At 36.8% G+C, this 14,913-nt stretch overlaps 1 protein-coding gene across 1 annotated transcript in view; it reads right to left on the bottom strand.

Annotated features, from left to right (window-relative positions):
• PTPN3 (protein tyrosine phosphatase non-receptor type 3) overlaps positions 1-14,913 on the bottom strand; it is a 263,560-nt gene that overhangs the window by 40,091 nt on the left and 208,556 nt on the right. The window contains exons 12-16 of the mRNA XM_063451879.1: positions 12,035-12,207; positions 8,224-8,358; positions 7,376-7,552; positions 5,699-5,722; positions 3,641-3,842 (exon numbers count right to left, since the gene is read on the bottom strand). Of these exons, the coding sequence (XP_063307949.1) occupies positions 3,641-3,842; positions 5,699-5,722; positions 7,376-7,552; positions 8,224-8,358; positions 12,035-12,207 (711 nt within the window). The remainder of the gene's footprint in view (positions 1-3,640; positions 3,843-5,698; positions 5,723-7,375; positions 7,553-8,223; positions 8,359-12,034; positions 12,208-14,913) is intronic.

The following is a 14,913-nucleotide window of genomic DNA, read 5'->3' as shown; positions in this document are numbered from 1 at the left end:
ACAGTTTCCTCAGGCCCAGAGAGTTTACCATCACAAAATTCTCCGACAGCAATTACCTAAAAATACACAACCTTGTCAAAACAAACAATTACTACATCTAGACATTAAGAAAGACCAAAACTAGTAAAATGGGCCCTGCAGTAGAGATTCCGTACTATCCAACACATTCACCCTGATGCCCAGTCAAGGTTCTAGACTCACTCGCTAGTACACTTATAGGCTCATCAAAAGATTTACCTCTACTCGAATTACACAGTAAACCACTAACAACGCACAAGTTCGTACTGTACCTGAGTACTCTGCTAGTTAGGTTGGGGCTTACTCCAACCTCTTACTCCGGTCATTCATTCCACATATGAGCAGCTTCAGCACACCACTACTGACTTTTATTATTATAATATAACTTATTAGAATCTAACAGTTATCTAATTCACGATTGGCTATGGTTTCCGAACACAAATGTAAAGGTATCAGCCTGTAGTTATGTGAGGAGTTGTCTGGCCTATTTAAGCTCACACCTCCTCCTCTTACCTGCACTCAAGTTCCAGCGTTGCCCTCCCTCCTCACCCTTTAGGTAAATATTTAAATAACATCACCCTAATCAGGTGGGCCCTCTTTATTACAGGCCTAACCACTCGTCGGTTCCGGCACACCAGTACCGACTTTTAGTATTATAATATAGCTCTTATTAGAATCTAACAATTATGTATATCTCTCAAAGTACACTTATGATGAAATCATATATATGCATTATATATGTATAATATAATATATAATATATATAAAACATATTTTTTTTTTTACTTTTTAGCAGCCTGGAGGACAGCCTGACAACTTAAACAGTACCCCTGCTGGCAGCTCCTAGAGTCTTATTGCAGTGATGTGATCATGGTGATCACATGGCCCTGGAAGGCTGGGGTAGCCGGTGCGGCTGCAGGAGAACTGCTGGGGTCTCCAGCAGTCCACCCCAACCGTGATCGCCGGTCCAGGTAAGTCCGGGGCTCCTATTTGCCGCAGACATACTAGGTACATCTGCGGTCCTTAACGACCGTTTTTTGTCGGACGTACCCAGTACGTCCACGGTCATTAAGGAGATATACATAGAATGAAATTATATACATATCTAAGTGTATTTTGATATAAATATATATATTTTTATATATTTAATATTTTCATTTTTTTTTACAGTTTATTTTTAATTAATTTACTTTTTATAATTATATACATATACAATATAAATATAGTTATATATATTACATATATACACGTGTGTAATTTTACTCTGAGTGTATTTTTACATTAATATACAAAAAATACACTTATTATGATGTTATATATAAGATATATTTATATATTATATATAGATATAACATATGTATTTGCATGTTAATTTATTAACTTTATTTTTTTCCTTTTTTAAAAACTTTTTCCTTTTTCACCCGTAGGGAGTCTGCCTGTCAGTTCAGGCAGTCCCCCTGCTGGCAGCCCTATGGACACCTATTGTGGCCATGTGACTGCTCTTTTAGAGCAGTCACATGGCCCCTGGGGGTTCTAAATTGCAGAGGGGGGGGGGGGGGAACTGTCTGGGCTGTGCCCAGACAGTCCCTCTCAGAAGAAGAACGATCGCCGGCAGGGGAACGGCGGCGATCGGTAAGTACATGGGGAGGGGAGGGGTTACTTTTTTTCCCCAACATTTACTGAGTGCCTCAACCCCTCGCTGCACTCAGTACAGGCAGGGCATCAAAAGCCAACCTAAAGGCTTCCGATGCTCTGCACTACACTACCGGGTGCCACGTACGTCAACCCAGAAGTAATGGCTCCGGGGGGAGCTATCACTCGGGTGCCCGACAATGAGGATGGGTATTCCCCGATGTCTCAACATCGTGCACTCATTTTGGCCGCGGACATACAGGGTACATCAGCGGTCGTTAACGACCGTTTTTTGTCTGATGTACCTTGTACGTCTGCGATCACTAAGGGGTTAATATGTATACATTGTAGGGTTAACACATTTGTAGTGGCTGTCTGGCATTTCTGCTTCTACAACTGAATGAAACTGTCATGTGATCTAATTATAGATTGGCACAGTGTGGTGTCCTGCCATGCATGTGCACTAGCCTCTCAATGTCTCCCTATGGGGACCAACTGAATCGGCAGAGATCATTAATCTTGATAATCTCAGTTAAGGCAGTGGAACGTCAACTCAGAGACCAGTGGAGCAGGAGATGAATGGTAAGTATAACTCACCTTTTAAATCATTCCAGCCTTGGGGGGGAGGATTAAAATAGGTATACTAAAAGTATAGCCTTTAACGTCAAGAGGAGTGGTTCTTTAATGCAAACATGTCATTGTTTAAAGTTAGATGTTCTCACTACTTAACCCCTTAAGCACCAAACCTCTGGAATAAAAGGGAATCATGACATGTCACACATGTCATGTGTCCTTAACCCCTTAACCCCTTAAGGACACATGACGTGTCTGACACGTCATGATTCCCTTTTATTCCAGAAGTTTGGTCCTTAAGCGGTTAAGGACCAAACTTCTGGAATAAAAGGGAATCATGACATGCCACACACGTCATGTGTCCTTAAGGGGTTAAGGGGTTAAATATATGTCCCACCTGTATCCATTAACTAAAGCATTGTTACTCAACTTCTATCTCACACCACACAGGTCTTGCCATAAATAACCCCTGGTGAGATCACCATTTCGGATGATCTCAGCCCATCCAATGCTTCCCCACATAGACACAAGGGGGCTTATTGCACCTGTTTGAAAATCACAGTGTTGTGCCAATCCGTATTGTACCAATGCATCTCTAAAGGGAGCACTCAGCATCTTCATGCAGAGTTTAAGGACGCCAAATGTAGGCCCTACAAAGATTGCAGGACTATAATAGGAAGCATCACTAGTGACTTTCTGAGTGACAGCTACTGTCACATTTAAAAATGCCCTTTTCACGGAATAGGCAGTGTTTTGAGATCAGAGACAGCAGGGACAGTCTATTTGCATCAAAACCACTACATTAAGTGGTCGTGGTTCTGGTGCTTAGGGCATCCACTTAACATAATTTAATAGGAATACAAATTACATGCATGTGATAATTTTTTTTTTACAACCATTCATACATTTTAAATTAACTTCAGTGAACCATTATTCAACTGTTATGTAATATGACACTTCCAAACACTTTAAGTAGGTTGTTGAGTGTTGAAAAGACCATCATTACAACTAGAAATACATGGAAACTACAATAGACAAATTGTTATTGGTAGTAATAGGTGTCCTGATGGATATGATGTCCTTGACATAATACAATGTATTTGACATCCGTTTCAGGTAGGTCTTCATTGCACTCTAGTATATTTTGTTCAGTAACTCATTAGTAGTACGCATTTAGTTCAGTGAATATGCAATGCCTGTTGCAATTAGTTGGAAACCACTTTTTAGGTTCCGCTTGCAAGAATTACTGTACATTGTTTTGTCAATTACTGTGTGTGTTCAGCCTCCTGATGTCAATGGAGGTGCTGCCTGAGGCCTACCCTTGAAATGAGATAGGCAGATAACAATATGAACTAGATTCCATAGACAACCTAGTCTTGTTAATGGAAAACAACACACCAGAATCAGTAACATATACCTTTTCGCAGTAGTACTGGTTAGAATCGTCTATGGAGCCGCTTTTCTTTACATTGTCATAGGTTTCTAAAAACTTTTTATCTACACCTTCAAGCGGGTGAGAAGATGAAGAGTGGTTCGACAATCCATTGGGAGAATTTGGGAAAGAACCTTGCTGGGTGAGCGTCAGGCTGTTTTCTCTCCGACTACGATCCAATATATTCCTGAAATTAAATTAACCACCAAACTTTCAAACAAGATTTTTATTTTATATCAGCAAAATGTACTTTTAACAAAAACTCTTAAACTTGAAAAAAATGTGTGTTCTTGTCATGTTATGTGCAATTTCCTGGTACTAACCTATTGGTCATTTAAGTGGTATGCTGATCACCTGCCTACTTGTTCAAATGAGATATTTACAAGAGAGACCGAGACATGGAATTTCTTGGTATGTACCTTTTAATTCCATTTTATTTGTAGCTATATGTATGTATATAGTAAATCTTGGTAAAAACACAGAATAAAGATAAAAATATTAAAAGCACAAAAAGGAAAAATGCCTATAATATAGAAATAAATAGTCTGGTTCTTAGGATAGAGGGAGTAAAAGTATATAAATGAAGTTAACACAATTAATTAGATAACACACTAGAGCTAAACTGGAAAAAATAGGTCACCAATCCTCCCTATAGAAATAAATATAGCAATATCATTTATAAAAAAAATGAGGTATTCCAGGAGCTAGTCAGATAGTAATAAATGGAATGGTAGTACAGTAAATATCAGCATTCAACTCAAGAACCAATTGGAGATATATATATATATATATATATATATGCAGGACAAAAAAAATCATAAATAGTTAGTTCATAATAAGTCCATATAAAAAGTCCTGGTTATAAAATTAATAACTGAAACTGAAATTATACTGAATAAAATAAGATAATAGTTATAGTCCAATAGTCCACAGACTGTATCAAAAGGGAAATTCACACTATACTGTGTATATAGGAGATGCACAGTGGTGGAGCCCTATTGCAAATACACTATAATTCACGGAATGTCAGTAAATATAGAGGAAAAAACAGAAAACAAAAAAACACAATAAGATGTCCAAAGGAAGAAAAAAAAGGAAGCAATACAGTACCTTGGACAACTGCTTGCTGATATAAAATATATAATAGTAATGAGCAATAAAAATAAGGGAGGGAAGTGCTTCTTTTTGTGCAAGTAATTTTGAGCAACCGTTGGCATCATTGAATTTATTTCATTTTATCCTTTGTTTGTGAACTTATTTTAGTCACTGAGAATTACATTAAAGACTTGTTTTTTTTTTAAAAAAGCATTTCCCTCTCTTATTTTTATTGCTCATTACTATTATTGCAATGCACTTTCTCCCCTGCAGTCTACGATAAGCCTTTCCTGGCTCATTGCTTTCAGTCCCTTCCTCCCTCTCTCTCCTACCAACAGCTCTCCACTGCAGTCTCACCCGCGCAGGAAATGGTTGCACTGTACCCCAGCCAAGTAGGATTTTGTCTGATATCCTGCATCTAGAAATTGAACTAAACTGTTTAGTTGTAAAGGCTTACCTTTAGCACTGAAGTTCTTACTGAGCCTCAGCTACATGAGCCTCAGCTAGCTATTCAACTAGAAATATAATGTACTCGGACTAGGAGTGGTAAGGCATACGTGTCAGAAAGCATAAAAATATATATTTTTAAAATTAAATAATACATAAAAAAATAAATAAAAAAATAATCAGAATTGCCCTCTAGGTGACAATGGAAGTAATAACAACCTTAAATTTTATTATTGACAGAATATGGGAATTAGCACATACAGTGGGAGTTAGCACATTAAGTCCAACAGTTTATGAGAAAAGTTTAAGGTAAAGGGTCAGATCAAATTCTATGGGTGAATCCAAACACCCAACCATCTAAGAACTTCACCAGCCACCACTAAAATTTATGACAACTTGCACTGCACTACATACTTTAAAAACATATATTCGGTATATAGGTAAATGAGAGGAAAACAGAAAAAAGTAGAAACAGTAAAAATATAAACGTATGTCACCTACTTTGGAGAATCCTGATCTGATGACCTGAAGAAACAAATTGTATAAATTTAACAAACACACACTTGAGATTACCCTTAGCATACCAAAATGAACAATAAAGAACATGGGATCTGCTGTATTATATTAAGCATGATCAATGAATATTACATTAATAAAACAAGTAAGAAAAAAAAGGGCCAAATGTACTACATGGATTATTTTTATTTTTTTTTACTATCAGACTGCATTTCCATGACCATTATGAATATAATATAACTTAATCACAAATGTCTCATATCTTAAAGATGATTGCAGTCAAAAATTGTGAATATTTTGTTAGATGATTTTATGTTTACAGAGTTTAATAAAATTGCATTACTATGTTGTAATGTTTAATTACATTCGACAGAACACACTTAAACAAAAAAAATGATAAATTCAATAATTTGCATTCAGAATGATAAAAACATATTTATTATGTTTTTATGTTTTAGGTCTACATTTTTTAGACACATATATATTGTACACTTTCAGTAAAAAATGGGATTTGTAGACAATAGTTATGCATGCATTATAATAAATTCATACTAATAGGTTGAATATATTTTTTTAATATATATCCTTTTAAGACAAATATATAATCGTATGGGATTTCAGGATATATAAGGATTAACGGTCATGAATATTTTTTTTGCCACATATAATTTACACAGGCAAATATCTCCTAGATAAGATAAAAGTATATTAAACTCTAATATGGGTTATATTCTTCCTTTTTCTATATTTGTGAATGGCAACGGAACTGTAAATGGACATTTTTTAGGACTGAGCATGTTCCACCAAAGGTGGAACACATGCTCTAAGAAGTATTCCCTTCTCTTTGATCGACATTGGTGAAACCAGAAATGGCATGATGGAAGGGAGGACAGATATGATGTCGTGTCTGAGGGAGGGCTGAAATAAAGTTGGAAAGAGGCTTGGAATGCAACACCCAATCTAAGGGGCATCGCAAGTACAGTTGAGTGAAATTACAGGATCAGGACAGGTATTTAAAAGGTGGACAGGAGGACAGAAGGATTTACAGCACCATAGACTGAGGAAATGCACTTTATATTTGAAATACTTCTGGTATATTTGAATCTTGTTGTTTTGTAATAGTTATTATGTTTTTAATGTAAACTAAAGTATATAATTGGAATTACGTTACCAGCAGTTCTCCTGTTCAAAGAAGGTGCTAGAGTTGTTAACTATACAAAACTTATACATAGAGCCAATTTTTATTGGTCAAGTCTTCTAGAATCTAAAAATAAAGAAGCGGTCGCCTGACAGACCATAAGGCTATTATCACCAGAGCTAGGTCTATTAGCTCTGGGAAATGTGAGTGAGACTACATAAACACTTTTTTATTAATTTTCTTAACATACTAAGGGTTTTGCACTATTGTGTGCTTTCATTCTATTTTAAAATGTTGCAATTTAATCAATGTAAGTAACAGCAAGTTAAATTGTATACTTTTTAGATGTGTTTGCCACATATTTTATGAAGTGTAATAAAACAAAACCAAATACAAAGCTAAGTGAAAGATATCTAAATGAAATAAGCATGATCAAACAATATATCAACTGCTACTGAATCACAACATTTGAATATAGAACATTTACAATAAATGCTGGGTAAATGTACCAACAATTCTCATACCTACTATGAGGACTGCGATTCTGAAAAAACTCAGAGTCACTGTCTTTGGATGTTGGAGAGCCTTTATAAGTATAAAACACATCTTCTGTCTCCGTCACATAGGTCATCTCATTGGCTAGGTTGTCAGCAGAGGAATGTTGTGGTTTCCTGATCACATGACGCAACCTTGGACTCCGCCTTAAGACATTTACAAAAAAAAATAACAACAAAAAGAAAACTTTAAAGAAATATAATGTAGTTGGTGCAGGGAGCAAGCTATTGCAAAATACTTCATATAGCAGAAAAAAAAAATGTTCTTAAAGAGAAAGCCCATAAAGAATTGACCACTGCACACACTGTACAGACAGACTAACCAAGTCGAATTAGGAGAGAAGTTATACTCACACACCAAACAATCTTCTCATCTTGGAAAAATCGACTCTACCCTCTGCATTCTACTACATATAAGTTCATTTTAAGATACATAACTGGCAACTAATTGAATCCTCTATTAACTTAATTATTCAGTAGCAATAATTTAAATGCAATAGTTCATCTATGATCCAATAGGTAAAATAGTGTGAAGAGGATGGAGCTGGCATCCCATAATTGCCAGCTTGTGGGTGCAAGCTAGAAATCATGGTATGTCCAATTACCACTTGGAAGCATAGGAAATATTTGAAGGTGAACACGCTGAAATATTAACGAATCGTTCAGTTTAACACTTACTATCACAATGTACAAATGAAAATTATTTTTATATTGAGTGGCAACAATTCATGGTAGACATGACAAATGCAGATTACATGTATAACATTCGGTGATAAACTTTAAATTAATCAAATATGATAGACAAAGCATATGGTTACCAGTTTGGAGTAATTGGAGGGGAGCGAGATGGAAGGCTTTTAGTCTCCAGATGTTCAGTAGACACAGATCTTCTCAACTCAGTGTTCCATTCCATTCCACCAATCACTTTCCTGCATAGCTGAGTGCTGGCACATCTGTCATTATAATGGAAAAGTATAGAAATGTATTAGATTTGAACTTAAGTTTTAAATATGTAATTTTAAATTAAGTAGTGAATGGATTTTAAAGAAAAAAAGCAGAAAGCTCTCATAAAATAATGTAAAAGATATTTAGAACCCATCAAACCCAAAAAATAGCTTACATCTCTCCTAGTAATGTGAATACCTAAATTGTGTTAATGTGCCTGTGAGTATTCTATTCATGTGTACATTTAAAATGCCCAAATTCACATAAATATTCAGAAACAAAATTGCATCAGATTGGGGCGGGGCCTGAGCTCTATGACGGCTGGACGTTCTCTATGAGAGCTCCTAGCTTGACCTTTTAGTTTTGTTTCACAACCGACCACCAACCAGTCCAAAAAAAGACGCTCAGCAACTTACCTGTACCTGGTGACAGTCGAGGTATCCTGGATCGCTCAGGTGGTTGGAATTCTGCCTCTTAGATGGCGGTCCCAAAGAGGCCTAGCAGATGTATCAGGCGGGAGAGACGGAATCTTTCCCTTCCTGTACGACGCAGTTCTTCTCCAGACATACCTTGCAGCCCCGTTCCCCCCTCCCCACAGGCCTGCTACAAGTAACAGCCTAGACCACTACAGCCGTTGCTCCCAACATACCTCATGCCCATAAGATGGCGACAGCGAGTATTCCACATGGCATCTGATAAACACAAAGCCTGGGCTTGCCTGCTCTGATGTCGTGGCGCAATCTCTGAAGCAAGTCAACACACTATTTGATAGCTTTTGGGCCTCCCTGGATCTTATGCAGAAACTTACCTTCACTACTACCGAGACGCGGGCCCGGAGAACCGTCCTGCAGGACAGCCTAGCATGACTAGGTGCCACCCTCGGGTCCCCAGAGTGACAATGCAGCGGAGACGCCACAAGAGATCCCTACAGTGGAAGGCCGCACCACACTGCACAGACCCTTGTGCTCACTTCCACATACCCAGAACCCGTGCCGACAAGCATGCTTCCTCCACACAAAGCCTACCCACCACTGAGGCCCAAGTCTTGGGGCTAGGGAGTGGCAATAATCGGTGGATACCAGCACCAGCGGAGTACCGAGATCACATCCAGAAGACCAAGATGCTTTATTCTTATTCTTATATGGGGGCTTTATGATTGACTCTGTCCCTGCTTCTCACTAGGTCTGGTATGGTTTTGGTATTATTTTATATTTTGTATCTTTTTGGGGGTTTGGATTGTACTAGCATTATATTTGTTTGTCTACGTTAAAGATTTTTTTCATTTACATATTACGCATTTTGCGGCTATATATGTCCAGAATTTTTTCTGGTAGATTTTTTACAGCATTATGACTTTGTATCTTTTGCTTCATATTTAAAGAGATATTCCAATAGTATGTACCCATAAATATTTATGGTTGTGCTCCTTACTCTATTCTTATTCTATTCTTATTCTTATACTCCGACATATTCTACTGACCTGACGACTTCTGGAGTTGGCTGAACAAGGACTTTGGCTGCATATGAACCTATCAATACAGATTTACGAACTGCATGATAATAGTGAATGCCAGCTTGATTGATATCCTTGTTTAAATTAGACCTGTATTCTCTTAGCTTATTTTTACACATAAGGTTCATTACGCTGTAATATTAATGCGATGCCAAAGCCTAGTGGTTTAATTTCAGCGGTGTGTACATCTTAACTCTAGTGTTCCTCACATAATGCGATAATAACGTTAAATAATATGCTTTAACTGCCCTCTCAGTCACATTGTCAGAATATTTATATCAGCAGACATTTTGTGCTAAAATAGAAATTAAAAGTGTATATTGCCAGAGTCACTCAGAACAGAGCAGACTCCATTTTGGATTTCAGGCAAGACAGACACAAAATTTATTTCCTTGCTAGCCACTAGCCTGAGCTAAGGAATGCACTATATAAACAAGCCAAGTGATAAGCAATGAAGCAGGGGGATGGAATGCTCTGTTTAAATGTTAATAGAATAGAAATAATTTTAAACACAGACACTAGTGACAGAGAAGACTACGTAATTATTTTTACTTTCTAAATTTTACAAGGTCCCATTGTAAGTGAGTGAGTTTAGAACTGTCAATTTTAGAAATTACAACAGGAATTGTCGGCGTGCTGTCTGGAGAAAATCCAAAGAAACGCTTTGAACTGACAGCAAATTTAAGTTATGGTAGACATTTTAGATAAGCCAAATGATGTCAAAATCATCATCAGGAAAAGTTAATTCTTTCCTGGATAGGAAGGTTTAGTGAGGCGAGACTGCCCTCTATGGACGAATAATCTAAATTGCAATCTGCAGGTTGACCACACTTTCAGTTTCCTATTGGCCTTATCAACTAATGACGTACAGAGAATCTTTCCCTTTAAAAAGTTAGGACAAAGGGAAGAGAGAGGTTAGTTTGGGCTTTCAGATTCGGACATTCAGAGAGATCCAGGACAGATATTCACTCTGGGTTTAACACTCAAACTCTCTTGGACACAATTCAAGAAACTCTCCTTGACACTTAGAATTTTACTCTTACTTTCTAACCAACATCACTTTTCTCTATTACTTACACACCTCCATACAACCAATCATACTCGCATTCAAGTTCCTGGGACTACCTACTCATCTTATGAGAACATCTACATAACTGGTAATTATGCTGATTTTATTTAATTAATCTAAATTAATTAAAATCTACTAGCATGATATATGACTGGATAAATCACGGTCAGATTTCAATATTTAGAAATCTTAGTTAACTAAAGAATATATAGTTATAAACATTCCATTCTGCAGGTGGAACTAAGAATAATTATATATTAATGTGATATTATCACGTGTTAGCATACCGCTGTTTTTATCCAGGTGTATTGATTTGCTCTAAATAAGATAAGATATCTTCTTAGGCAAATTAAAATTCGGCTTTTGTAAAAATCTGGTAGATTCTTATTGGATGGTTCCAGGAAACGATTAATGAGTTGGTTTGAATGTTATTTTAATTGACAATTACATGAGAATAGGATATTATATGCCTAGGAGGATCTAGCCAGCATTGAAAGGGTTACTCAGTTGATCTAACTGTTAGCCAAGGTTTTATGACTTTTCGCTGGAAGTTTAGCTTTCTGTGTCTGTGAAGTACCCCATAAATCTTGTCTTGACAGTTGATGCTGTAGCTTTGTACTGTGTTTAGCCATTGTATTGCATACTTATGTTATACTAAACATTCACTGATTGTTATCATGAATGCTGCCTAATATTACTATTTTATTTGTCACAATAAATTATATCTATTTTTATAACAAATTGTGATTTTATTTGTATGTAATACATTTCACTTACATGATAACGATCTCTAAGATCTAAGAGAATTGAAATATTGGGCAATTCTCAACTGTATAATATTATCATCCCATAAATATCCCCACAACATGCATCATCAGCCTTGTCTCACGTATTTTCCTTTAACAAAATGTGCCCATGATATACATGCCATGCCAATGTCTTAATATGTCTGAGTTTCTGTGCTTGACAATGCTGCCTGTCTGTTATATTACTCACAAAAAAATAAAGAATTTTTGTAAAAAATTGCATCAGATTATATATAATTATATTAATGTCATGTTGTTTGAAGAACATTAATAGACACATATTACAATATACTTACTTTGCTTGATTTAGGGCACTCAATGTCCAATAATTAGACACTAGCTTCTTTTCATGAGGTAGTGTTCTCTTTGTCTGAAAAAACGTATGATGTTCCACACAAGATTTCCAAAGGTTTTTGCATGCACGGTAATTTAACATATTGAATGCAATAATTTCATCTCTGCACTCATTCTGGAATACAGATATATATATACAACAAAAACGTGTTATTCCCATTGAAGACATCATATTCCAACAGTACAAAATAATTAAATACACAAACATAATAAGTATCATATTATAACCTATGGCAGTGGTGATAAACCTATATCGCATGTGCCAGTTCCAGAATTATGAAGAATGTAATGCTTGAAGCACTATAACATTTAGAAGTTATTAATGTCCTGTAATGTCATCAACAACATCAGGTAATCTGTCACTAGTTGCAGATAAAAGTGCTCCTAAAGAAAATTACAGGTAAAAAACATACATATTCTAAAAAAATAAATACACAGACACACTGCTAGGCACACAACGAGAAACACAAAGCTAAACAAGCAGATACACTTATAAACGTGCATACATATGCATATATCCACACATTGGTACACACAGATATACAATTACAAAACTACAGCTCAAATCATACAGATAACCGTATATAGATTAGGGGGAGAGAGGACAAGAAACTGGTTATGAATATAAAGGAAATAATTATATATAAAGGAAAGAAAGGGAAGGAAAAACAAAATTAGAGAAGAGTAGCTCTAATGAAAGGAAGATGGCAGTTAAGTAACAAAAATTACTTGACTGAAATGTTGCTTTTTTCCCCCCACAGTATTTCTGGAAAAGATTGGGTACTCATGCTCAAAAGCATTTGCCATCACTGTCCTATAGCTTAAACAGAGAGCAATGCACTTCCTTAGAGAGTTATGCCTCCACTTTTCTCTATCCAAGTAAGCACCTATACTACCAGTCTACCGATAGAGCATAACAAGTGCACCAGTTTATTCTTATTAAATTATATTAATATCAGATTTTACTAGGTCACAGTAAGGGTAAATCACACAATTGATATTTTATATTTAAATTAGAACATCTTACTCCGTATTAAATCCAGAGCTATAATGCAATCTAATGCAACTAAAATTAAATACTTTATGAGGAGGGTGACTTTAACCACAGTATATTTTACAGTAAGCAATATGAATTTATGGCTGTTCTATGTGCATTCAGAAAAAAAATCATCATGCGCATCTATTCTTTGGAACCAAGTCCAGCAACATTGTCAGTGGCTTACAAGAAAGGTTTGTATTTTTATAAAGTTGCTCCAAAAGACAGTACAGACAAACAGGTCAGAGGCAGGGATTTACAGTGGAGAGAGACGATCTGAACACCATGTTTGTGAATAATACCACTAAAACTGCAGCAAAAATGATATGACTTTTTTCTATAAACATTTATTTTTACATTTATACCATTAGGTCTCCCTTTAAAAATGTTACATATTGTTCTAAACAATGATACAAAAGGCTGATGTAAAGCAGATCTAAAATAAAACAATATTAACATCAGATGTAGCATAAACGGCTTTCAATTCTATTCTAAATATAACTGTGCTATTTTTATAATACAATAACAGAAGATAGACAAATAAACTGTAAATCAAATCTTATTTAATGTGGATATAGTGGATCGTCTAAGCTGAAAAAATTGAAGTTATCAAACAATAAAATGCAATTAAGCTACTTTTTCTCTATTTTGTAAACCCACTATTTTTCATGCAATAGTTATGATAGTTGTGTACCAATGTTCAGATTTATAGAACAGGTATTGAGAATAAAAGTCAGAATAACGATCCAAGTTATAACAATAGCTCGGTGTTTGTTTGTTTAATATGAGGTTACATAATATGGTAAAAACATGCATTACTTAGCGGAAGAATAGCACAAGAAATAAAACTTTAGTGTGTGGCCTTTAAAACAATTCTAAAGGACATCTATGAACTAAAGAAAGCATTTCAATTCAGCAAATAAACGTACATTGTAATAGTTATAGTGATAATTCACTTAAGGATACTTTGTTCTACGGATTGGAGGGGCATTATAAGCACCATAACCAGGGCCGGATTAACATAGGGGCTGATGGAGCTGCAAATTTTTTTTTTTACACACTACTCTTAGGTTTGCCATCTGACTGGTATTTTAAGGCACAGCCTGTATTTGAGGCTGCCTGGCCATGATGGTATTGCAGTAATACCGGCAATACAAATGCAGATATTTTTCTCAGTATAAACTGAGATTACTCTGCAATACCAGCACCGGCCAGTAGAGGTCACTGTGTGTGGAGAGAGGCAGGGATAGGAAGGTACAGCATATCCCTCCCTGCCTCTCTCTACTCACTGATACACAGGGGAGCAGCTACACGGCACAGAGAGTTCAGATAGCAGCTCCCAGCCTGCAGAGACAGCCTCCAGCTCAGGGAAGTGAGGGATGAGGGGAAAGGCATCAGGGAGACATGGGGACACTTAGACACTAGGGGACACTGGGAGACATGGGGACACATGGGGACACTGAGATACTAGGGGATACTGTGAGACATGGGGACACAGACACATGGGGACGCTGTGAGACATAGGTAGACACATTGGGACACATGTCTCCCAGTGTCCCCATGCCTCCCAGCCAGTGTCCCTAGTGTCTTCGTGTCCCCATGGCTCCCAGCCAGTGTCCCCATGGCTCCCATTGCCCCCATATGCCTGTGTCCCCATGTCTCCCAGCCAGTGTCCCCATGTCTCCCAGCCAGTGTCCCCATGTCTCCCAGCCAGTGTCCCCATGTCTCCCAGCCAGTGTCCCCATGTCTCCCAGCCAGTGTCCCCATGTCTCCCAGCCAGTGTCC

Source organism: Pelobates fuscus, chromosome 4 (assembly GCF_036172605.1).
Source record: "Pelobates fuscus isolate aPelFus1 chromosome 4, aPelFus1.pri, whole genome shotgun sequence".
Classification (NCBI taxonomy): domain Eukaryota; kingdom Metazoa; phylum Chordata; class Amphibia; order Anura; family Pelobatidae; genus Pelobates; species Pelobates fuscus.
This window is presented reverse-complemented; position numbering and strand designations above follow the sequence as displayed.